Source organism: Chiloscyllium plagiosum, chromosome 5, assembly GCF_004010195.1.
Source record: "Chiloscyllium plagiosum isolate BGI_BamShark_2017 chromosome 5, ASM401019v2, whole genome shotgun sequence".
Classification (NCBI taxonomy): Eukaryota; Metazoa; Chordata; class Chondrichthyes; order Orectolobiformes; family Hemiscylliidae; genus Chiloscyllium; species Chiloscyllium plagiosum.
The window spans coordinates 98,614,465-98,641,698 of NC_057714.1; the positions used below are offsets into that span (position 1 = coordinate 98,614,465).

At 40.2% G+C, this 27,234-nt stretch overlaps 1 protein-coding gene across 1 annotated transcript in view; it reads left to right on the forward strand.

Annotated features, from left to right (window-relative positions):
* LOC122550323 (disco-interacting protein 2 homolog C-like) overlaps nucleotides 1-27,234 on the forward strand; it is a 560,369-nt gene that overhangs the window by 532,396 nt on the left and 739 nt on the right. Inside the window, exons 32-35 of the mRNA XM_043691048.1 lie at nucleotides 1,889-2,019; nucleotides 9,455-9,623; nucleotides 11,713-11,884; nucleotides 23,632-23,637. Coding sequence (XP_043546983.1) covers nucleotides 1,889-2,019; nucleotides 9,455-9,623; nucleotides 11,713-11,884; nucleotides 23,632-23,637 — 478 coding nt within the window. The remainder of the gene's footprint in view (nucleotides 1-1,888; nucleotides 2,020-9,454; nucleotides 9,624-11,712; nucleotides 11,885-23,631; nucleotides 23,638-27,234) is intronic.

Sequence of the window (27,234 nt, forward strand, 5' to 3'; positions counted from 1 at the left end):
GACTGTGTGGAGTTTGCACGTTCTCCCCGTGTCTGCGTGGGTTTCCTCCGGGTGCTCCGGTTTCCTCCCACAGTCCAAAGATGTGCAGGGTCAGGTGAATTGGCCACACTAAATTGCCTGTAGTGTTAGGTAAGGGGTAAATGTAGGGGTATGGGTGGGTTTCGCTTCGGCGGGTCGGTGTGGACTTATTGGGCCGAAGGGCCTGTTCCCACACTGTAATCTAATCTAATCTAATCTAATATAATCTAATCTATTCTCTGGGGTTTATCATTTTTGAACTGTGAGACCCTCTAGCTCACACTCCATCATAACCTCCTATGCTTCTTCATGCTGCCTATTGTGTCTGTATGCCAATTGATACAACGTACACACTGAGTACATCCTCTCCATGCCAACTCATCCACCACCTGTACCTCTCCCTCCATAGTCACTCATATTCTTTTGCACCTCCATGACTACCCACTCAGTATCCTCAGGAACCATGTGTACAGGAGGTAAAAACATACATTTAGCAATTCAACACAGATCTCTTGCATACTTAATAGTGAAACACCTTGCATTCTTGAAATCTGTCAAAACCTTTACATCTCAAGTGTTCAATCTTTTGATGAAAAGGAAACAAAATTCTAACCAGCCACCCATCAATGGCAGTTAATCTTTTGATAGCCACTTTAAACTGTCAATCACAGTGTGACCTCAGAACCCCTAAAGTCCATAGAATCGTAGATTCTCTACAGTGCGTAGAGGTTGTCTGTTTGACCCATCAAATCTGCACTGACCCTCCAAAGAGCATCCCACCCAGACTCAAACCCCACCCCCACCCAATTCCCTTAACCCCTACCCCCACCCACTTCCCTTAACCCGCATTAACCATGATTGATCCACGTAATGCGCACATCCCTGGACACTACGGGGTAATTTAGCATGGCCAATCCACCTTACCGGCACATTTTTGGACTGTCAGAGGAAACTGGAGCACCTGAAATGGGAGTGTGTGCAAACTCCACACTGGAATTGAACCCAGGTCCCTGCAATGTGAGGCAGCAGTGTTAACCACTAAGCCACCTTACCTCCCATTAGTTACTTTTGAAACTCAGCCAAGCAATCATAATGACTTAATAACTATCCTTGGCAAATGCCAACAAAGAATTTGACCATTGTGTCTAAGTTTTAATAACATTCTTGTCTAAACTGTGCCACAGAACCTGAGAATCAGACTTGCACTGAATTTGTTTTTTTCAAGTTTAAAGAGCAAGAAATTTTGTTCCAAAGCTTCAAATCATGTCACTTAAAGAAACACTATCCATTATCCAAGGGTTTCTATGTCCAGTCTATCCTTTGTGATTCCCATGCTACCGGTTAAAGCCCTTGAAATAGACAAAGTATTTGAATTCAGCACTAAGTTCACAAAACCCTGTTGAGTTTTGGCTCTTACCATTGTGAATCATGTCCCTGCTCCTATCTGGCAAAAAAGTGGGATCTGTTGGAAATGGGAATAGGATATTTGCATCCAGGTCATACCTGCAATTTTTAAAGATCTTCCAAGTTTTGAAAAATCCAGCCTGTGTTTCAGATAGCTGCAATCTGTGACTTTATAAAAATACAATTTGAAAATCATTCAGACTTGAGAGTTGTGCCAATTTTGCTATTTTGAGAGAACAGTACTGTGAGAAATACTAAGATAATTAATTCTGCAAGCTGTCTTTATATGTGCATTGGTCAATAATTTAAAAAAATTATGTTTTTTCCACATTGTCATAGTTTTTTTGTCTTTGTACTGTTGCTGTTGTGAGAGAAAGTCTAGATCAAATTGTTTAGTTATAGAGAAAAAAGTTTCAATCTTATGCGGATTTAGAATTTCTAACAAAACACTTCCTTTGCCCTGCAGATGTCCCATGCAGCAACTAGTGCCTTGTGTCGTTCGATAAAGCTGCAGTGCGAGCTTTACCCATCCCGAGAAGTAGCAATCTGCCTGGATCCCTACTGTGGTCTTGGATTTGTTCTTTGGTGCCTCTGTAGGTGAGGAACTGACGTGATGAACTTTCTTCATGAGCACTCTCTTGCCTTTTCATCCTGTGTTTCCAAAATCCTTGTAATGCTCTAAATAATAGAAACATACATAATGAACTTTGTGCCTTATCCTCTGTTGCTGACCAGATAATGCAAATCTAGCAGCTTGCTTCCCATTCAAAATAGTTGCGCCATTCGTCCAGTCCATAAAACAAATAAGATAGTGAAAAATCAGTTGAAGCTATGATTACTGTTCTATTTTTTTCTGACTTTTTCTGAGGTGCTGGTGGATAAGGATTACTAATGTGGTGTTGTTGTTTAAGGTGGTTACGAAAAATCATGGACCTGTAGACTAGTGAGCCTGATGCCAGTGGTTGTTGCAGGAAACTCTGAGGGACAGGATTTGTATGCATTTGGAAAGGCAAGGACTGACTAGGGATTGTCAACATGGCTTTTTATGTGTGAAATTGTGTCTCACTAACTTGATTGAGTTTTTTTGAAGAGGTGACAAAGAAGATTGATGAAGGCAGAGCAGTAGATGTTGTCTGCATGGACTTCAGCAAGGCGTTCAACAAGGTTCTGCATGGTAGACTGGTTAGTAAGGTTAGATCATGTGGGATCCAGGGGCAGCTCGCCAGTTGGATACAAAATTGGCTTGAACACGGCGTTGTGCGATTTTTGATTTGATGGTAGGGGACAGAGGGTGATGGAGGGTTGTTTTTTGAACTGGAGACCTGTGACCACTAATGTGCAACAAGGATCAGTGCTGTGTCTACTGCTTTTCAATATTTATTGAAATAAATGATTTGGATGTGAATATAAGAGTTATAATTAGTAAGTTTGAAGATGACACCAAAATTGGTGGTGTAGTGGATAGTGAAGAGTACAACGGAACCTTGATTAGATGGATTAATGCGCCAAGGATTGGTGGATGCAATTCAGCTTAGATAAATGCATTCTGATAAGACAAACCAGGGCAGGACTTATACAGTTAACAGTAGAGTCCTGGGGAGTGTTGGTGAACAAAGAGACCTAGGGGTGGTGATGCATATTTCTTAAGTTAGAGTCGCAGCTAGATATGGTAGTGAAGAAGGCGTCTGGTCAGGGCATTGAGTATAGGGGTTAGAACATCATACTGCGGCTCAGCAGGACATTGTAAGGCCACTTTTACAATACTGCATTCAATTCTGATCTCCCTGTTAAACTTGAAAGGGTTCAGAAAAGATTTGCAAGAATGTTCCCAAAATTGGAGGGTTTGAACTATAGGGAGAGGCTGAATAGGTTGGGGCTATTTTCCCTGGAGTGTTGGAGACGAAGGGATGACCTTAAAGAGATTTCTAACTTCATGAAGGGCATGGATAGGATAAAGAGCCAAGGTCCTTTTCCCAGGGTAGGTGAGTCCAAAACTAGAGAGCATTGATTTAAGGCAAGAGGAGAAAGTTTTAAAAGGGACTTGAGAGGAAATGTTTTCATGCAGAGGAACATGTATGGAACGAGCTGGAGGTGGTAGAGGCGGGTACAATTACAACATTTAAAACTTGTTTGGATGGGTATATGAAGAGGAAGTATTTAGAGGGATCTGGGCCAAATGCTCGTGAATGAATTAGATCAGTTTTGGATATCTGGTTGGTGCAGACAAGTTGGATCGAAGGGTCTGCTTCTGTGCTGTCACAACTCTACAACACTATAATTCAAAATAAAACGTGTTTGACTAACTTCAATTAGATTACCAAGTGCAAGATACCTTTGATTTGGCATGTAATTGGCAGCCTTTCAGGATCATTACCAAATGCCAGTCTCTGCCAGCTGATGAACTAGCATGTCTACACATGTCAGATTGCACCCTTGGGAAGTAATGAGTGATCCTAGATAAATATCAGTTGGCACCAGGATATAAGCTTTACAGAAGCTAGTTTCAGACATTGTTGATCCTACTATTTTTCATTCTAGAAATAATCAATTACGTGCAAACATAGGTAAATTGGTAACACGTAACTTTGAAGCTCAAATGCCAGGTCATTCATGCTATTTACAATTTGTTTCAAGTACAAGTTTGCAAGATTGAAATTAATGACACCTTTTTTCAGTATAAATACACTTCCTTTGGAACAGAAATGTGTGGGTTCACTCTTTATTGCAGAAATTGAACACAGAATTTCTGACATCATAAGAAAGCGCTGCAAAACTGGCAGCATTTACAAAGTGTCTCATTTACCTATTCAGGTAAAACTGGTAAGTCATGAGTTCATCAAACCAATAATCCATCCTCAATTACAGTCGGTTCTGATAGAGCGTGATAGTTCTATTCTAGTGCGATCTTGTGTTACAAGAAGGTTCAGTAATAGCTCTGCCATTTAGACTAATAGGGCCAAAATCACGTTATATCAAGTTTAATTGAATTTATTTATTGCCACGTGTACCAAGGTACAGTGAAAAGCTTTGTCCTACTAGCAATACAGGCAGATCACATAGTAAGTAGCATAGGTAAGTAAATAATAGGTAAACAGCAGAAAAAAACAAAAGTTCACGTTCTACAAATAACGGTCTTAATTCTTCAATCGCGTTACAGCCAATTCATGTTAAAGAAAAAAGCATTTTAGCAGAACCGACTGTAATTCCACCATAACTGTTAAGAAGAATGAGAGATGATCTTACTGAAATGTTCTGAGGAGGCTTGACAGGGTAGTGGGTAAGAGGTTATTTCCCTAAACGGAGGAAATCTAGAACTGAGGGCTGCAGTTTAAAAATATGGGGTCTCATATTGTATGCTCTTGCCCCTCCTTATCTCTGTAATCTGTACTCTGTAATTGCACTACACATTGCGATATCTTTACAAATCTAATTCTGGTCACTTGTGCATTCCCATTCATAATTGCTGCACTTATTGGAGGCCATGCCAGGTGTTGTAAGCTTTGGAATTCCCAATGCATATGTCTGTCCTTTTTACTTTACTTTGCTCCTTTAAGACACTTCTTAAGCCCTACCTGGCCATTTGATCTCGTATCTCCTTCTCTGGTTCAATATCATACTTGGATTTTTAATGCTTGTGTGAAGTGCTTTGAGATGGTTCATACATTTAAAGGAGCTATATAAAAATAAGTTGATGTATTAAATTCAGAAGACCAAAAAGACAGACCTAAAGGAGCGCTGTTGTCAATACAGAGTGGCATAATCTCATGAGACTATTACTTATTGACTTTCCAGACAGATTGGAAATGCACATGGAGTAACAGATGGTTGGATTACATAAGGAAGATGAAGGCTGTCTCAATTAGGCTTAGATGCACTCTTTATTGAACTAATGAGAAGGTTTTTTTATTTATTCACCAAATGTGATGTACAAAAATAATACAGGATATATATAAAGTCAAGCTTTGACATTTTGAAGCTGTCTGTTGTTGTTATCAGTAGACTTCTTTGACATAATATTGATTTCTTTGCTTGGTTGGAACCTTGCTTTTTTTTAAAGGGGGAAAGGTGTTGCTCCAGATTTGTTTTGAATGGAGCAGCTTTGTCAACAGGTTTGTGGCATCAATTTCATTAGCAAATATAGAATTGACTCACTTTGAAATATCTGATACGTAACAAGGTACCAAGTAACCAGTAACTAATGTTTTCCTGAACCAACTTCTAATTAATTCAGAAAACATAGAAACGTAGAAGGTGGGAGCAGGAGTAGGCAATTCGACCCCTCGAGTCTGCTCTGCCATTCAATATGATTGTGGCTGATCATTGAGCTCAACACCTTAATCCTGCCCTCCTTCTGTTTCCATTGGTCCCTTTAACCACAAGAGATATATTGACCTCCTTCTTGAAAACACAAAGTTTTGTCCTCAACCACTTTCTGTGATAGTGAATTCCACAGGCTCACCATTGTCTAAGTGTAGAAATTTCTCCTCATCTCAGTCCTAAAAGGTTTACCCCTTACCTTAAAATAAGTATACTGCTTACAATCTTTTTGCCTTATAAATGTAAACAGATGTCATCATCTGGCAATTCTGAATAAAAATCTATTAGAATGGCATGGTGATTCACTGCTGCCTCAAAATGCCAGGCACCCAGCCTTGTGCGACTGTCTGTGCGGAGTTTGCACATTCTCCCTGTCAGCATGCTCCGGTTTCCTCCCATAATCCAACGGTTAGGTGGATTGGCCATGATAAATTGCCCATTGTGTACAAGGCTGTGCAGGCTAAGTGGATTAGCCATGGAAATGCAAGCTCACAGGGATACGGCAAAGAGGTAGTCCTGGGTGAGATGATGTTTGAAGAATTGGTGTGGACTCGATGGCCAAGTGGGCTGCCTACACGCTGTAGGGATTGTATGATTCTATGAGAATTTCAACAGTCTTGCCATATAGGTAAGCAGCAAATAAATCACCCTGAATTGGGTTTGCAAAAAGTCAACGCATAAGTTGTTCAGCAAACATAAGCAGTGGTTAATAACAACTATGTCAGTGTACACTAACATTATTTGATTTGAGATGGGAAGTTAATTAACCTGACTTTCAAGCAAGTGTAACCAGAGATTGAAAAGGTTTAGGGACTTCACTGTCTTCCATTAGTAGCAAAACGATTTCTTCTGAAAACTGGATTTGTGTCCGTCAAATGATTTAAGTATTTTCTTGCCAAGATAAAGATGCAAATAATATTTGTGAGCAGAATATATGTTGTAGCAGCTTTGCTTTAAATTAAATATAGTTGCCCTAAAAATATATTAATTCAAGAATAACATTTGAGTATTATTTAATTATTGTAATTTTTAAAAATGTTTTTTTGAGTAAGGTACTTTAGAATATTTGGTAGTGAATGCAGCATTCAGGTGAGAAACAAAATTGTCAGCCCAACAAAGGGGGTTTTGGGCTCTTTGTGCTGTTGTTCATCTTTTTCTGTTACTTGATATAGGGAGAATTAAAATCATTTAATCTTCATTATTATTTCTATTGTTGTTTTATATTTGGGTTTGCAACGTAATTTACTCGAATCCAGTTCTACCATAGCCTACCTTATCCCATTCCTTTTTAAGTGACTGTATAATCCTGGCTGAACAGCCAATAGTTGCTTAATCATCACCACATATGAGGCTCAAACTTCTCTTAATATAAATGTTATTCTTATGTTCCTCTAATACTCCACATGTCCAGTGGAAAGGTTCCACTTTTTTAAGCTGTTGTTAATTGGTGTATAAATTCCAGAGAAGGAGAAAGTGAGGACTGCAGATGCTGTAGATCAGAGCTGATAATGTGTTGCTGGAAAAGCGCAGCAGGTCAGGCAGCATCCAAGGAGCAGGAGAATCGACGTTTCAGGCATGAGCCCGAAATCCCTGAAGAAGGGCTCATGCCTGAAACGTCGATTCTCCTGCTCCTTGGATGCTGCCTGACCTGCTGCGCTTTTCTAGCAATACATTATCAGCTAAATTCCGGAGAAGACAAGCCTATATCTTTAAGACATTTATGTGATGTGTGACTTTCCAGAATAAAAATAACCTCATCATCTTCCATGACTCTCTGCATGTCATGGAATCAGTATAGTGTGGTCAGTCAGTCGGCTATGTGTATTTACGGTACAGTAATGTCCAAAAATACAGGACATAAAACCTGTGTCTGAATCATACTTATTTTTTGGCCAAAGCTGAATCACATCACTTTTTCTCGAGGGATTTCCACTCTGGGTTTTCTTGCTGTATTTTACTAAATTTACCCTATTTACTCCCTACCATGTCCATATAGTGTCCCTCGTATTCCCTCCAGCCTCATCTTAACAAGTGGTGTTCCCAGAACAACTGACCACTGCCAGGATATCCCAGAATTAACTAGCATCCTTTGTGCAGTCAGTGTTAATCTGGAGATCCCAGTGTGGGTCCTGAAATTTGCGTAGCAGATGGAGAAATGGATGCCCTGCTGTGTGGGTTGGGCCCTGGAGATCCTGCTGGACAGCATGGTTCCTCTTCCCACAGGAACAGCACTAGAGGCCACAGTAGCATACCATGCCAGCACACTGCGAGGTTACCATCCAAAATAAAGCAGTCTCAGTCGTCTGGAGGAACATACAGCACTGTAGGAGGAAGGTCGAAGACCTTCTCCTCTTCAGTGTAAGTGCTATTACCATCATCTCTCTAATACCTCACACTCACTCTATCTCTTGTTGTGCCCACCTCCCAACACATCTCATGCTGCATCCACTCTCACTAATGCCTGCAACACCCATTCTCACATTCTGTCAACTATCCCAAGTTCCATTAGCACTAACCCTCTGTGCCCTTTGTGCTGTCTAATTCACTGACACAGGACACCTTTCCACCTACACCAGAAAAATTAACAGCTGTGCTACCCAATTTCACCTCCCTTAGCTCCATTTCTCTCTCTCTCTCTCTCTCTCTCTCTCTCTCCCTCCCTCTCCCTCCCTCCCTCCCTCTCCCTCCCTCTCCCTCCCTCTCTCTCCCTCTCTCCCTCTCTCTCTCTCTCTCTCATTCTTGGAGGAATGCAGCCCACAATAGGGCAGAAAGACTGCAGATGGACGGTGGGCTGCTGGACATTCACCTCCTTTCTCCTTATGTGAAAAGCATTCTGACTCTAACCATCCTGATACTTGACTAACCATGACTAAACCATGGATTGGAGGTTGCCATTGACTAAATGTTGTTTGCCATTAATAGGTAAATTACAGATTGCCATAGTCCTAGATGACCATATGGCTACATTGTCTGTCTGTCTCTCTCTCTCTCTGCTGGTGAAGGCTGACTGGTCTTCAAACGTTGGCTGTGTTTTTTCTCCCAGATAGATGCTGCCAGGCTTGCTGAGTTTCTCGAGCACTTTCTGTTTTTTCTGTCAGATCTCCAGTTCTCTGCTTCATTATCCTGATGTTTCATTGTTGCAACTACAGTTACCACTTTACGTAATGGGTGTTCAGAATTGCAAATATGTTCCACTTGTGCCTAAATAAATCTGAAACAAATTCAGCATTGATTTCTTATATTTAGCACTTTAATGTCAAATCTAAACATAGGTAGTCCCTTTATCCTCCTTTCTACATTTGCTTTTGCATTAAAATCTATCTTCGTGCATGTTTCATTTTCTGTCTGTCTTCCTTTCTGCTAAGTCGAATGTTAGTGTATAAAGCCTGGTTTTCTTAATACCCAATTACTATTTTTTTCTTGTATTTTGTTAAACTGCATTGGTTAGCTATATTCCTTTCAAATAAAATATGTGCCAGAGTAGAATCCTGAGGCAGCTGTTTACCATTTACTCTCTGATTTGTGCCTCGAGCCAATCTTTCCAATACCATGTGAGATAATTCTTATATGAAGTGGCAACTTATCAAATGCCTTCAGAAAATCTATGTGTATAATGTGAATCTCTTTATACACTCTGATTAAATTAAATTAGTCAAGTATGACCTATCTTTTTATGTGTTACAATGTTTTAATATCCAGGCTTCTTTCTTTTCAGTGTCTACTCAGGGCACCAGTCAATCCTCATCCCTCCTTCAGAACTGGAGATAAATCCTTCACTCTGGCTCCTGGCTGTCAGTCAGTATAAGGTTCGAGACACTTTCTGCTCGTACTCCGTTATGGAACTCTGCACAAAGGGGCTCGGCTCACAAACTGAATCACTGAAGGTTAATTGCTTATATTTTTCTCATTACTAATCTCAATGCTTTGTTTTGATTCACAGATTCATTTAAACACTCTAATAACTTTGTTTAATTGTGCATTCTTGTGGGAATTTCATGAAAAGAACTTACGAAAGTTGGCATAACATCTTCAAAGTATTGAAACATTTACAAATTAAGTTAGCTGGTGAATGGAGTCAACCTTTTACTTAGGGATAGATTCAATTTAAACGTTACTTGGTTTTAATGCACTACTTTCCAAAGACAGCACAATAACATGGAACTGCTGCCCAACACAGATTTCGATGATTGCTGGGTGAGCTCCAAGGTCATGATATTTGGGCTCCCTGACCAGGTTCAGGGCTGCATGGTGTTAGAAATAGTAAGTAACCAACATTACTCATCACGGGTCCATCAAGTCAGTGGAGGCCAGTTGAACTGCCTGGAGGTGACTACCCAGTGACAGATGGAGAACTGATGTTTCAAGTAGGTCCACGTGTTCTCCCCACCCGCCTGTCTGGGGCAACCTCATTCTGTATTAGTGAGGGGCTTGCCACTTTGCCCGCATTCTCTGCCCACACTTTCCCAGCCACCAACACCATCTACTCCACCCATTAAATTTCAAAAATTGGAGAGGGAGAGAGAGAAAGAGAACCTCCATTTTGAAACACCCATCTCAGTTCACTGACCATCTGTTTCATTTTGTTACACTGGCCAATGTTGGAGGCCTCTGATTGACCATCCAGTGTTGCAAACCTCCCCTCTGTTCATCAAGAGATCACCCTGGGGGTAAATCACAAAGAATTACTTTGTCTCTCAGTTCCTGACAGTGGAGTTGAGAAGCGTGTAGAGGAATTCTTGCCCCTGCCTTCACTGGAACCCAGAATATGCTTGATGGAGGTTTGAAGCAACTGCAATGGTCTACTACAATGTGTATCTGGAAGGGAGTGCTTAGAAATTCAGGTTAGCATTTTTCCCAGACACCCACCAGGATTTTCCACTCCATTTAAGTTTATTTTTAATCAGCAGTCCCAATTAATGACCTGAACGTCATATTTCCAGGAGGGTGCCCAAACATTGTTACCAACCATTCCACAAGGCCCAAAATTTACAGCTTGCATTATGGTGGTTTCCATAGTTACTAAAGGTCATCCTGGGTCAGGTATCAAAGATTCCATTTCACCAGCATTAGTCCAGCTGTGCAGTTAGCTAGGGTTATAGAACCAAATTTACTTATGATTTTTTCAAATACTCTGCAAGTGTGGTTTTTTTTGCCAAAGACAAATAAATCCTCTTTAAAATGACTGATCAGGCTTATTTCTATTGACAGCAAGACTCATAATTGCAATTTGGCCTCGTTATTTATGTAGAATTGAAATTAGCTTCATGTACTTAAGTAACAAATGCTCATCAAAGGACGGGAAATTGGCAAAACAATTTAAAGCTAAAAAGGGCAGGTTAATTATTTAACCTTTTCAAGCCCCCAGTAGTGTTATGCTATGGGATATAATCAATTACGTTCATAAAATTGTTTCAACTGGCAGTAAATCAAAAAACACACCAAATTATTCATTATAACTTTAAACGTACATTTTATTGGGGTATTTATGCAAGATTTCCTCCAGTAAAAAATGTTTCAGCCATGATTAGAGTAATATTTTGTCTTGGCTTTCTGTAACTTTCCTAGTATTATTTTTACTGATGGAATAACTACAGAACATCCTCGACAAAACTGTGCTCCACCTGGATATAGTCTAGTTTCTAGCTGCTCTGGTGTATTAGGAATGGGAATTAGTTACTGACCTTAGCAGTGGTGCCCCAAGTGCTGAGTACAAATTTTACAAAAATCAAATCCACACTGATGGAAAGGCAGGAAGATATTGGAATGGCTGAAGATTTTAGGTCTCACAGACAGGGTAACAGTTACATTTTTAATTAAATTTTCTGTGGCCGTGCTACTTAGAATGGCCAAATTGTCAAATTCCACAAAATTATCAATAAATGTTTATGACCAATTGTTCACTCTGGCATTTAAACATTTTACTACAATTAATTTTAAAAAAATATGTTTTGCCAATTTATTTTCTGTTTTTAGACAAGGGGATTGGATCTATCTCGTGTACGAACCTGTGTTGTTGTTGCAGAAGAGCGGCCAAGGATAGCTCTCACCCAGTCTTTTTCTAAGTTATTTAAGGACCTGAATCTTAATCCAAGAGCAGTTAGTACATCATTTGGCTGCAGAGTGAATCTTGCTATTTGCCTTCAGGTAGGAATTTACAGCTGGGAATATGTTTATCTTCATTACAGTTGTTGCTTAAGTATAAAAATAATGGATTTTTTTCTGTCTGTAACTAATTGGCTGGCTTTGTTTTGGTTTTTTTTCTTCATTTTGTATTTATTTGTGTCTCTCTATGATATACAGCAATTGCATGCTTTATGCTTGCTGTTAACGTGCAAATTTTAAAAGCATGAAACCTACATAATTGTGCATTGGTGTGTTCATGATTTTATAACTCTACTGCATCCACCCCCCGAGCTGTCTCATTTAATACAGCTGTAGCAGTTTGTAATATTTGTAGGAACGGCACTGACGGGGTCTTTTTGTGATGCTTTAAAGATGGGTATAGTGGATTTGTATATTAGAGGTAAAGGTAGATCAGTTGCCAGCCAGATTACAATTGTCAAGTATTTGAAATTGCTTATAATTGAGTCTGAAGTAACTTAGATAGTAACCTAGTTAAAGATTAGCTCTGAACACCTTTGCAACATGTCAATAAGAGTAATAGCTTGTGCAAGGGTGATTTGTTCATAGAGTCTACCAATCAATGTCATTGAAGTAGGAACTTAACGTTGGGCGGCATGGTTGCTCAGTGGTTAGCACTGCTGCCTCACAATAACAGGGACTCTGGTTCAGTTCCAGCCTCTGTGTGGGGTTTGCACGTTCCCGAGTGCTCCAGTTTCCTCTCATAGTCCAAAGATGTGCAGGTTAGATGGATTGGCTATGATAAATTGCTCATAGTGTCCAGGGTTGTTTAAGTTAGGTGGATTAGCTATGGGAAATGCAGGTTTATGGGGATAGGATGGGGGCATGAGTCTGGGTAGGATGCTGTTTGGAGGAAGGGTGTGGACTCAGTGGGCCAAAGGCTTCCACAATGTAGGGATTCTATGATTTTTGTTTCAGTGAAAATGGTTTACAGGTATGGCAGCAAAATGTGATTTAGTTTTGTTATTGCAGGATGTAATTTTTTTTACATTGGATTCAAATTTGGATCTATGTTGAACTGTATTTGTGCAAGTGCATTATTAACCAACAAATGATCAGCATATGCTAGTAAATCATAGATTGCGCAGAAGTATTTTGTGGGCGGCACGGTGGTACAGTGGTTAGCACTGCTGCCTCGCAGCGTCAGAGACCCGGGTTCAATTCCCGCCTCAGGCGACTGACTGTGTGGAGTTTGCACGTTCTCCCCGTGTCTGCGTGGGTTTCCTCCGGGTGCTCCGGTTTCCTCCCACAGTCCAAAGATGTGCAGGTCAGGTGAATTGGCCATGCTAAATTGCCCGTAGTGTTAGGTAAGGGGTAAATGTAGGGGTATGGGTGGGTTACGCTTCGGCGGGTCGGTGTGGACTTGTTGGGCCGAAGGGCCTGTTTCCACACTGTAAGTAATCTAATCTAATATAAATATCTAATCTAATGTAAGTAATCTAATCTAATATTTTGCATGTGGGGGATATTGTGTGAAAAATACTTTGGGAGTTCCATGCAAAACACGTTCAAGGAACACTACCATTTAGTTATATTTTGATATCATGGTAGCAAGATAAGCTGGTTTCCTGAGGTGATATGGAAAGTTATCACTCAGCAATTCTATAGGACACAGTCAGTGTTTTCACTCAATGGTGAACTTCCTTTCTACACTATATAAATCTATTTGCAAATGCAAATATGCTTATTAATGTGTTGTGTTTACAATCTGTTTCTCATTCTGCAGGATATAAACCTGCTCTGTGATAGCGGATTAAAACAATACTGGTTATTCTTTTGTGTGTGCTTTTATTCACCTGTTGCTATCCTTTACCAAGAGGATTGTGTGATACAAGGTTATTTGAACAGCATTTTAAATTGAAAAGTTGTTAGGTTAGTTATCTTAAGTTCTTTTCCAAGGCAAGTTAATATTTACAGCTTTCATATTAGCCTGGATTTCGTAGTCAGCAGAGAATGTACATCAATAGTTATAAATTACAATTATATACTGATCTTGGCTAAATTATACCAAAGTTCCATAAAGGAATTCTGATATTTGCTAAAGAGTTTGGGGAGGAATGACAACCTTTAAACTAGACTGTAAGTGGGACTCCCACTTTCTATATTATGAAGTTCCACATCAGACATCTATTAGAGACTGGCAGCTTTGTGACAGAAGGGAGTGCTATTGGATCTATAATTTGGACACACATTTGGAGAATGTCACAGGGTATTGGGTTTGACCCAAAATGTCCAAATGATGAAGAGGGCAGCTGAGATTTGAGAGGCCTTGTAGTTGGAGGAGTTAAAAAGAAGTTAGAGTGCCCTCATGGAGGGCTTTAGGAGAGATTTGCTCACACCTACCATGCAAAGGTACTTGCTGGAATAGATGCTTGGCATAAGCCTGTCCCATCGCTGCTTGAATCCCAGTTTGGTTGGGGTAACAAGCTAACTACCTTTGAATCCATCGGCAGTATTAGAAAACAGTGTCCTGTAGTGGGAACAAACAGAGGAGTGCTGATTGTGAGCATGGTGAACTGAATAGTAAAGCTAGGATTCACACAGAGTTTGCCATTTGGATACAAAATTGGCTCGACGGTAGGAGACAGAGGGTGGTATAATAGACAGTGAAGAAGGTTATCTAAGAGCACAAGGGATCCTGATCAATAGGGGCAATGGGCTGAGGAGTGCCAGATGAAGTTTAATTTAGATAAGTGCCAAGTTTTGCATTTTGGTAAGACAAACAAGGGCAGGACTCACATGGTCAATGGTTGGGCCCTGGATAATGTTGTAGAGCAGAGAAACCTAGGGATTCAGATGTGTAGTTCCTTGAAAGTGGCATCACAGGTAGAGTGGTAAAGAAGGCATTTAGCACACTAGCCTTCATTATTCAGATGATTGAGTCTAGGAGTTGGGATATCGTTACAGATGTACAGGACGTTATTAGACCACTTTTGGAGTATTGTGCACAGTTCTGATCATCCTGCTGTAGGAAAGATATTATCAAGTTGGAGAGGGTGCAGAAAAGATTTATTAGAATGTTACCAGGACTGGAGAGTTTGAGTTATAAGCAGAAGCTGGATAGACTGGGACTTTGGATGTTGAGGGGTGACCTTATTGAGGTTTATAAAATTATGAGCGGCAAAGATAAGGTGAATAGCAAGGGTTTTTTCCCTAGCGCAGGGGAGTTTAAAACTAGAAAGCATAATTTTTAAGGTGAGAGGAGAAAAATATAAAGGGGACCTGAGGGCTAACGTTTTCACACAGATTAAGTGGTAGATGTGGGTACACTTACAATATTTGGACAGGTTCGGGAATAGGAAAGATTTAGAGGGATATGGGCAAAATGCAGGCAAATGGGACTAGTTTAGTTTGGGAAACTTGATAAGTATGGATGAGTTGGACCAAAGGGTCTGTGCTGTATGACTCTATAACTCATTCGATCTAGCAATATCTATGGAGAGAGAAAGAGGGAGTTTATCTTTTGAAACTAGTATGGGTCCTCCTCATGTCTGAAGAAGTCATACTGATTCCAAATGCAACTCTGTTTCTGTCTCCACAGAGGCTGTCAAGCCTGCAGAGTTTCTCCAATTTTCTCAGTGTTTGTTTCGGTTTTCCAGCATCTGCAATGTTTTGCTTTTATTCAAAGTCCTTAAGAGGAAATTTGGCATATTTGTGAACAGGGCCAGCAACTCGATAACCAGTTAATCAGTCAGAATTAAAAATCCTCACTTTGGTCTGTGGAGTCTGAATCATGAAGTGTAAGCTAGAGTAGCTTATTATTTAAATGGAGAAAAGCTGCAGAAACCTGCTACACAAATGTGGGATTCTTGTGCACAACTCAGAAAACTAGTGCACAAGTGCGGCAGATAATCAGGAAGGCTAATGGAATCTTTCCCCCTCAATATTAACATTTTCCAAATGGTTAGTGGATATATCTATCATGTATGTTTTTATGCCACAACTCTGTGAGATATTAGTGTAGTGAAGGTTCTATATGAGCAAGGCCACTTGGATAACAATATCCCAGTTCTTATGCTTAACAGCACAAGTGCAAAAGCTGTAAGTTGCTGTCAGATTTACTCATTAATTTAATAATAGTGGGCACTGACAGCCTTCCATTAATTTTTAACATGAAGTCTACCTCAATATCATCTTTTAGAAAATTATAGCACAATATGAAGTGAAGCTTTTTAAAGACCTAATTTCATACCATTTAGGAGCATTTAGATCAATAAAACTGATGATATCAAGCAAGTCTAGAAATTGCTTTCATAAAATAAATTTAATTGAAGTCTAAAATATACCAGACAGGGCAGAAGAGCAAGGCATATAAAGTTGTAAGGATCTATACCTTGGAATGAAGTAATAATAAAGTTCAGTTATTTGATGCTTTCTTCATGTACAAACAATTTGCATTCTTTTTTAATGGCCTATATAGACTCATGTAGAATTGCAAATTTATGCCAGTTGTTCATTAAACAAAATAGCTTGTTTGGGTATAGAGTGACTATCAAACAACTACAGTTTTATCTTTATCATGGAATGTGACCAAATGGATTGAACGTCTTGGTCTCCATCTTACTTCTTACAGCATGACACATTGAGGGAAGCATGCCACAATAAGACCATAAAACATAGGAGCATAAGGGATCCATTCAGCCCATCAAATCTACCGTACCATTACATGAGATCCTAGCTGATCTGATAATCCTAAATTCCACTTTCTTGTCTTTTCTCTCTAACCCTTATTCAAAATCTATCTCAGCCTGAATGTATTTAACATCCCAGCCTTGACATCCCGCTGTGGTAAAGAATTCCACAGATTCACTACACTCTCAGTAAAGCCATTCCTCCTCCTGTCTATCTTATTCTGAGATTATGCCCTCTGGTTCTAGATCCCCCCATAAATGGAAACATCCTTTGCACATCTACCATGTCACGCTCCCCCAAGAATCTTGTATGTTTCAATCAGGTTCCCTCTCATTCTTCTAAATGAGTACAAACCCAACCAACTTAACCCCAGCTCTCTCAAAACCCAGTATCAGCTTAGTTGAACATTCTCTGGACTGCCTCCAATGCCAGTATATTGGGCCCTTAACCTCCAAAACTGTTCACTGTATTCTAGCCATTTCTGACTACATGAGATGCTAGCTGACTAGCCTACATTCCAAAATGCTGAATTTGAAACCAGCCACTCAAGTGCCCATGATTATAACGTACACATGTTGATACCAGGTCCTGCAATAAAGGTTCATTGAATTAAAGTCATAGAATCGTACAGCACAGAAACAGACCCTTTGGTCCGACTCATCCCCGTCGACCAGACATCCCAATCTGACTTAGTGCCATTGGCCTGCATTTGCTCCATATCCCGCTAAACTCTTCCTATTCATATTCCCATCCAGATATCTTTTAAGTGTTGTAATTCTATCAGCCTCCACCACGTTGTCTGGAAGCTTATTTCATACATGCACCGCCCTCTGCCTGCCAGTGGGACAGCACGTATTCTGGGATTTGGAGATCGTGAGAACTGCAGATGCTGGAGAGTCAGAGTGGATAAAGAGTGGAACTGGAAAAAGCACAGTAGCTCCACTCTCTACCCACATATCCAGGAATAGTAATGGAGGTACAAAAACAGAGATTGTTGGAAAAGCTCAGTAAGTGTAGCAGTATCTGTGAAGAGAAATCAAAGTCAGCGTTTCAGTTCTGGTGACCCTTCCTCAGAACTGATGTTTGCTAGGAAAGTGTCAGTTTATATGCAGAAGATAGGGTGGAGGGTGGGGGTAAGGAGTAAATGATAGGTGTGGATAGAGCCCAAAAAGAAAGAAGAACAATTGGACAGACAAAGTAGTCAATAACGATCTGGCTACGAGGGTAAATGGCTGCTAATGGATGCTGTTAGTGGCTAACCATGGATAGTGTATAATGGCAGACCATGTGATACCATGGCCTGTTGTGTGTAGCAGGGGGCTGGGACATGGGGGAGTTCAGGGCCTAAAATTATTGAACTTGTTATTGAGTCCAGAAGTTCCACAGTCCCAAGTGGAAAATGAGGTGCTGCTTCCCCAGCCCATGCTGAGCTTCACTAGAGCATGGTAGCAAGCCTGAGACAGAGACGATGATGGTGGTACCTGGAACATTGTCTGTCAGTTGTGATTCCTCCAGTATGACTCGATCAGGCTGTTGTTTGACTAGTCAGTGAGATATCTCTCCCAATTTTGGCACTAGCCCCCAGATGTTAAGAAGGAGGACTTTACAGGGTCAATAAGATTGTTTCTGCCATTTTCTTTTCCAGTGCCTGGACCAATGCCACTTGGTTTATCTGGTTTCATTTCTTTGTTGAGACTTTGTAACAATAGATACAATTGAACATAGAAAGTACAGCACAGTACAAGCCCTTTATCCCTCGATGTTATGCTGGTCTTTTATCCTACTCTAAGATCTGGCTAACCTACATACCCTTCATTATACCTTCTTCCATGGCTCAGGACCACGTAACTATTTGAGTGGATTGCTTGGCCATTTCAGAGAACATTTTGAGAGCCTGCTCTGGGTCTGGAGTCATATGTAGGCCAGACCAGGTGAGAAGAACAGATTTCCTTCTCTGAAGGATATTAGTGACCCAGATGGATTTTTCTAACCATTGAGTCTTTTAGAATTATATCGAGTCATAGAGTCTTAGAAAGGTACCGCATATCATGGTGTGGGAAGAGAGCCGAACCACAGAATAAGCACGGCATATCTTCTCCCATAGTAACTTAAGCTGATAGCTTGCTTGCACTTCTTGAATACTTAAGAGCAGTCGTGTTTATAATTTAGTTTCTTACTAAGTTTATTTGAAGGAGATAAATAATGCAGATTTTCCACTTTCACCATTTTGAATGTGGGTAAGATTGTAGAAACTAAATTATGATGAAATAAAATTTAATATTCTATCAGATAAGTAGAAGAAAAAATAATGGAGTGCCTCGGGTCAGTGCTGGGCCCATTACAGTTTGTTATCTATATCAACGTTTTGGATGAGAATGTACAAGGCCTGATTAGTAAGTTTGCTGATGACACTAAAATCGGCAGTAACATGAACAGTGAAGAAGGTTATTAGAAATTGCAGTAGGACCTTGATCAGCTGGGGAAGTTGTCCAAGAAATGGCAAATGGAGTTTAATATAGATAACTGTGAGTTCTTGCATTTTGGAAAGTCAAATCAAAGTAGGATTTTTATTGTGAATGGTAGGGAATTAAGGAGTGTAATTGAATAGAGGAATCTTTGAGTTCAGGTTCACCGTTCTCTGAAGTTGGGGTCATAGGTAGACAGGGCAGTGAAGAAGGCTTTTGGCACACTAGCCTTCATCAGTCAGGGCATTGAGTATAGAAGTTTGGAAATTATTTTGCAATTATACAGGACATTGGTGAGGCCGCACTTAGAGTATTGTGTTAGGATGATAACCTTGCTATAGGAAAGATGATATTAAACTGGAAAATGTGCAAAAGAGATTTACAAGGATGGTCTGAGTTATAGGGAGAGGTTGGACAAGCTCAGGCGTTTTTCTTTAGAGCATAGGAGACTGAGGGGGGAGCCTTACAGAGATGTACCAGATCATGAGAGGCACGGATTGGATTAATTCACTCAGTCTTTTACCAGGGTTGGGGAATTGAGGATTAGAGGGCATCAATTTAAAGCTCGAGGGGAAAAAAATAAAAGGGAATCTGAGGGGCAACTTTTTTACACAGAGGATAGTACATATATGGAATGAGCTGCCAGCGGAAGTGGTTGAGGGGGGTATATTAACAACATTTAAAAGGTATTTGGACAAATTCATGGATAGGAAAGAATTAGAAGGATATGGGCCAAGTGCAGGGAAATGGGGTTAGCGTGGGTGAGCATTTTGGTCAGCATGGACCAGTTTGGGCCAGAGGGCCTGACTCCATGCTGTAGGACTCTATGACTCGAAGAAAATATACAAGTGTATCTTTCATGTGTCCTCACCCTGCACAGATTGTAAGTGGAAAGCTTTGTTTGCTCATGAAAAGAAAACAAGAGTGAGATGAAGAAAGTGGGTGAAGGTTTATGTGGACTCTGAACACTGGTAAACAGCCATTGAACCAACTGACTTGTTTATGTGTGTGATGTCAATGTAGTACTGCTGTATGCGTAAAAATGTGTCGTTTGTTTATCACTGTAATTTGCTATCCTTTCCACAGCCTTTGTATTCTTCTCGTCCGATAATGTGTTCCTAACCGCAGTTTAATTCTCTGGTTCACAGTCTAAAAATCTTCCTGTACCATTGTGTCTCATTGCTGGACTACATTAATCATTGTGCTTTAATAGTCTGCATACATTACTGTATGCATTCATTCCTTGCCTATTTCCTAATGCACATCATTGTCTTTTGACACCAACTTAACCCTTCGACACCAATATAAAAGTAAAATACTGTGGACATTGGGAATTTGAAATACAAACAGAAAATGCTGAAACAATTAGTTTTTACATTCATATCACAATGGAGGGATTGATTTATCATCAGAGGTGAAACAGTTCGGAATCTACTCACTTGAGTTTAGAGGAATGAGAGGTGATCTCATTGAAACATACCAGATTCTTAAGGTAAATGCTGAGAGGATGTTTCCTGTCATGGGAGAGTCTAGGACTACAGAGCATAGTCTCAGAATAGAGGCCATTGATGTGGAGAAGCCAATGTTGGACTGGCGTGGACAAAGTTAAAAGTCACATGACACCAGGTTATAGTCCAACAGGTTTATTTGGAAGCATTAACTTTTGGAGCACTGCTCCTTCATCAGGTAGCTGGCGAGTCAAGGGTTATGGGAAAAAGGCAGGAAAAGTGGAATGTCGGATCAGCCATGATCCTGTTGAATGGCAGAGCAGGCTCGAAGGGCCAATCAACCTACTCGTGTTCCTGTTTCTTATGGCCAATCTGTATATTGTCAGCATATTTGGCAAATGTGTACAAGATCCCTTCATCCAGATCATTACCAAAGATTGTATATAGTTGAAGCTGAGCACTAATCCCTGTAGCACTCCACTTGTCCGAGTTTACGAACTAGAAGATAATCCTTTCATCCTGATATTGTGTTTTAGTGTATGCAGTTAGCATACAAACATGTGAGGCTCAAATAAATATCCAAATGATACTAATTTATTGATTGCAACATCATGAGCTCTTTTGATGTGGCACCATATTGAATGTCTTTTAGAAATCCAAATACACTAGCTCTATAAGTTCCAGTTATCCACCCTGCTTGCTACATCCTCAAAGAACTCTGTCAAATTTATCAAATGTGATTTTCTTTTCAAAAACATGTTAATTCTGTTTGATTGTGTAATGATTTTCTAAATGTCTTGCTGGATGTTTTAATCAGCCTGTTCAGAGAATGTTATTGCAAACCTCTGGGACTTTAACCCAGACCTCCTGACCCATAGGTAGGGACACTACTGCTGCTCCACAAGAGCCCCACTAAACGTCCTGCTACTGCTTATCATTGGGTTCCACCATTGTCCAGTGACAGATGGTAAGCTAATGCCCCCCTTACACATTAACAACACCGAGGTGGAACGAATGGAGAGTGTCAAGCTCCTGGGAGTGGTCATCCACAACAAGCTTTCTTGGACTCTTCATGTGGACGCACTGGTTACAAAGGCCCAACAACATCTCTTCTACCTCAGGCAGCTGAGGAAATTTAGCATGACGGCGAATACCCTTGCCAACTTTTATAGGTGCGCCAGTGAGAGCATTCTGTCTGGATGTATCACAACCTGGTATGGCAACTGGGCCATTCAAGATTGGAGACAGTTACAGAGAGTGGTGAACTCAGCCCAGGCCATCACAAAGGCCAACCTCTTGTCTATAGAATCCATCTACCCAGGCCCGCTGTCAAGGAAAGGCCGCCAGCATTCCCAAAGATCCATCCCACCATGGCAATGTTTTTGTACAACTTCTACCATCAGGAAGAAGGTACAGAAGCCTGCACACACGCACGAGCCGGTTTCACAACAGTTTCTACTCTACTGTTGTTAGAATACTGAATGGGCTCACAAACTCTTATCATTCACCTGTACCTGTGTTTTTGTTTTTGCCACTGCTTACCTATTATTTATTCATCTATGCTACTTAACTATGTGACCTGCCTGTATTGCTCGCAAGACAAAGCTTTTCACTGTGCCTCAGTACACATGATAATGAATTCAATTCAATGTAGCTTCCCATTTTTTTGTCCCTCCCCTTGAACAGTTAGATTTGCAGTTTTCCAACCTTCTGGGTCCTTTCCAGAATCTAGATTAAGTTCACGACCAATTTTGTGTACTGCTGCTGCCCTGAAGTTGCTTCTTTTAAGACCCTAGGATGCACATCATCAGTGCCAGTGGATTTGGCAACCTTTAGCCTCATGAATCAACTTAAGTACTTTTTTGGAGATACTGTTTAATGTTTCTCCTTCCCTTTTTCCCCTTGATTTCCTAACAAACATGGGATACATTTTATGTTTGTTAAGACAGATACAAAATACTTAAGAGTCATGGAGGCATGTAGCTTGGAAACATACCCTTCAGCCCAACTTGCCAACTTTAAAGCAGTCCCATTTGCCTGTGTTCGGTCCATATCCCTCCATACCTATCCTATCCAATGTACCTGTCTAAATGTTTCTTAAATGATGAAATTGTATTCGACTCTGGCTATCCGTTCCAGACATTCACCACCCTCTGTGTGAAAAAATGCTCTCTGGACCATTTTGTATCTCTCCTCTCGCCTTAAAAGTCTTTGCCATTTTCCTGTTTCCCATTATTAACTCTCCATTCTCACCTTTGAACTAAAATTTACTTTGATTATGCTATTCCTCTTTATATATTTGTAGAATTTCTTCCTGTCTATTTTCATATTGCTTGTTACTTTACTTTACTGTAATTTCTTCATTGTTTTTAGTCATCTTTGATGGTTTCCAAGTATTTTCCCTATCTCTAACCTATCACTAATCTTCACAACAATCTATGCCTTTTCTTTCAATTTGATATCATCCTTAATTTCCCCAGCTAACCCCCAAAAATGAATTCTTTTCTTATGGAATCTTTCTTTATGGAACATATCTTGTGTATTTCTGAAAAAAGAGACTCATTTTGCCAAAGCTTTCCATCTTGCACTCATCAAGACAACTCAGAAGCAATTTGTAGAAAACTGGTATGTATGCTGAGGGAGAAGAGAATGCTCATTAGTTAGCAGGGGGACGAGGGCCTAATGGCTATACAATTAAGCCAGAGGTAATATTCTGGAGGACCAGGTTTGAATCCTGCTATGGCAGATGGTGAAATTTCATCAATACAAATCTGGAAACAAGAGTTTAATAATGATCACAAAACAATAGTTAATTGTCAGAAAACCCCATCAGATGCACTAATGTCCTTCAGGGAAGAAAACTACCACCCTTACCTGGGCTGGGGTATATATGACTCAAGAGCCACAGCAATGTGATTGACTCTTAACCGCCCACTGGACAATTAGGGAAGGCCAATAAATCCTAGCATAGCTAGTGATGTCCACATCTGTGAATTAATTTTTTAAAAAATTGATATGCAGAGGCATCATCATAGAAACGGCACCAGTGAATGCTCATTGGCAGATTGCCAGCTTTGTGTAAACCAGGTATGTTGACTCTGGTTCAGGCATGGTATGTTGACACTGATTGAGCAAGGCATTGTCTGAGAAATGAACCAGTGAATGGAAGTCATCTATTTTGTTGAGTTGAAGCTGACATAGCTTGTGTACGTGTTCTTTCTGTCTGAAAACTCTTCAACTCAACCAAAGAGGTGACAGCTATTTTCTGCTTAATTTCTCAGCTTAATGCCTTGACCAATCAGAGTCAACCTGCCTGATTTAACTTTAAACTAAGTCTAGCAGTTAACCATTAATCACGAATAACAGGTACATTCTCTAAGGTCATGTCTTTACCAATTAGAGTCCATTTTGATCGATGGCGATGGCTCTATGGTATTATCAGTAGACTAGGAAATGTTCTGGGGACCCGAGTTCAAATCCTATCACAGCTGGTGGTACAATTTTAATTCAATAAAAATCTGGAATGAAGAGTCTAACAGTGACTGTAAAACCGTTGTTGTTAGTTTGAACAACCCATCTAGTTCATTGATGTCCTTTAGGAAACAAAACTGTTTACCCAGTCTGAGCTAAATGTGGCTCCAGACCCATAACACTCTTGTTGACTCTTACCTGCCCTCTGTGCAATTAGGGGTGAACAATAAATTCTGGGCCTCGCCAACAACTCCCACATCCTGTGGATGAATAAAAAAATTTGTCAACAAATCAGCATTCTCCTCAAATTCAATATAAAAGTTGGCTTTCCTCAAAAACTGGTGTTCATGTAAACAGTCCTGATAGGTGCCAAAGATTTTGACAAGGTGTCTTTTTTTTTTGCAGTGATAAAATTCTATGCTACTAAATTATTTTTAGAATGGACCTTTATGAGAACTTTGAGATATTTTCATAAATAACTATTTCTTCATAACTTTTATAAATGGCTTTACTTTAAGGCACTAGTTTCAGACTAAAATATCCTCTCCCCTCAATTTGAATATATAGTGTTATTAGGTTATGATCACTCTTTACTGAGAGATTATTATTTTCACCTGCCTCTTAATTATTTCCAGGTCTAAACAACCTGATCCATGGCTGGTTCCACAAAGCAATATTCTAAATAAATTGTCCCTAAGGTTGCCTGTATCAATTTGATGTGTTCAAGCAATCAGAGGATTAACATCATAAGGGCGGCATGGTGGCACAGTGGTTAGCACTGCTGCCTCACAGCACCAGAGACCCGGGTTCAATTCCCGCCTGACTGTGTGGAGTTTGCACATTCTCCCCGTGTCTGTGTGGGTTTCCTCCAGGTTCTCCGGTTTCCTCCCACAGTCCTCAAAATGTGCAGGTTAGGTGAGTTGGCCATGCTAAATGGCCCGTACTGTTAGGTGAAGGGGTAAATGTAGGGAATGCGTCTGGGTGGGTTGTTCTTCGGAGGGTCGGTGTGGACTTGTTGGGCCGAAGGACCTGTTTCCACACTAAGTAATCTAATCTAATAACTAATTGTTGCAGAACCGTTTTTAAATAAATCCTGCTATTTCTTGATTTACACTTGTCATGCAATGTAGCCATTTCATGAACTCTCACTTGTAATTTTATTATCTTGCTATTTCTTACTTCCACCCAAACTGATTCTGCTTACATCTTGAAATTCCAAACCAAAATAATTTCTCACTATTGTATTACTCTCATCCTTTATTAACAGCTACTCCATCTCATTTTCCCTTTTCACTCTTGGTTGTTTTGCAACCACATCACTGTACTGATTATTATTCATGACCATTTATTTCTGTTTGTGCCATCAGTTCATCAATGTAATTTACCTTTTGCTGTTTACCATCCCCAGAGAGACATGCAAAATATTTTGCTGTCAAATCCACTTCATTAAGATAACCCAACAGTTTGGTCTGGAAATTGTTGGCAAGACTAAGCAGCAATTCGTTACTTGGACAGAAACCTGTTATAATGGGAAATCACAATATGAAGATTTTGATAGTTCAATACTTTGTTTAGCATTATAAAAATATTTCCTTTACCCTTTTAATGCTTAAGTTGGTTTTATGGCATTGGAGCAAAATATGTAATATAAACAATATTACGATTCTCAGAATCGAGAATGTTTTGAATTAAGTGCCGAAGGCAATAATTTCCGACTATTTTCCATTACAGACACAAGAGATATGAACTGACTGAGAAAATTGTTGAGCTTAATTCACCACAAAAATTGTAGTAGCCTTTCTGCAATAATTGAAATGAATTTCCAGTATCTTTAACAGATATATTTTGCAGAGGTCCATTAATTCTGAGATTTTTCCATTTGCTTCTGTAAGGTCACCATCAGTACTCACCATGTTGCAAATTCTTACCTAGTCATCTATGAAACGTTGTTACAAGTAACCTAAAATGCTACATGTATTGGTGAACACTGGTTAGGAATAGACTTTCGGTAACCTGCTGTACCAAAAACACGCACATACTTTAATAATGGCGAGACAATTTCAACAAGGACTAGATGTGATCACCCTGCTGGGTCCTGGCCAAAATATATTCTGTAGTCAATATCACTAAAAAGCTGATGGTTGTTAATCTATTGCTGTCTGTGGAACCTTGCTGAGCACAAATTGATTGTCACGTTTCTTACATAAAGCAATGGTTGTTCTTGGAACTGCTTTGAGACATCCTGGTGTCATGAGAGGTATTTTCTAAATATGGGTTTGCTTTTGTTTGTTCTGTATTCTGTGTAAGAAACAAAAAAGTGCATTCATTTGCAGGTCATAGAGAATATAAAACATGCATCCATGATGTGCTTCTCGACCCCATTTAGATTAGATTAGATTAGATTACTTACAGTGTGGAAACAGGCCCTTCGGCCCAACAAGTCCACACCGACCCGCCGAAGCGTAACCCACCCATACCCCTACATTTACCCCTACCTAACACTACGGGCAATTTAGCATGGCCAATTCACCTGACTTGCACATCTTTGGAGTGTGGGAGGAAACCGGAGCACCCGGAGGAAACCCACGCAGACACGGGGAGAATGTGCAAACTCCACACAGTCAGTCGCCTGAGGCGGGATTTCTATCATGCCTCCTGAATTAACCCCAGAAACTCCCGCCATTGCTGCTCCACTGTCTTCCTTGCTGGGGTCCCCTTCCAATCAACTCTGGCCAGCTCCTCCCTCATGTCTTTGTGTTTACCTTTACTCAACTGTAATACCATTACATCTGATTCCATCTCAAACTGTAGAGTGAATTCTATCATATTTCGCTTACTGCCCCCGAGGGGTTCCTTCACTTTAGCTCCCTCATCACACTTGTCTTCATCACATCAAACCCAAAGTTATCTGCTCCCCAGTGGGCTGTACGACAAGCTGCTCAAAACAAATCTTTTCTTGATATCCACGACCAATCTTATCTTCCCAGTCCACCCGCAGTCCCCCGTGATTATTACAATCGTGCATACAGTGTTAACATGAAATAGATGGACTTCTACAGAAACTGGAGTCAGTTTTTGACTTTGCCTTCTCTTCAGCCAGTCTAAACCCAAACTTTCAGATGCGCCCTAAAATCACATAATGAAAGATGCCGTGGCAATGGCCTATTCTACCCAGAGAATTATGGCAGCTCTGATAATCAAGAAACTGCTCTGCAATTGTCTGGAGAAGGGAACTCAAAAAGTTGCTTTTCAAAAAAAATCTTCAGTACATCTTTAAGACCAGCTCGTAATCAGAAGAACCACAGAGCTGAATAGGAAAAATCGCAGAACAGATGGCT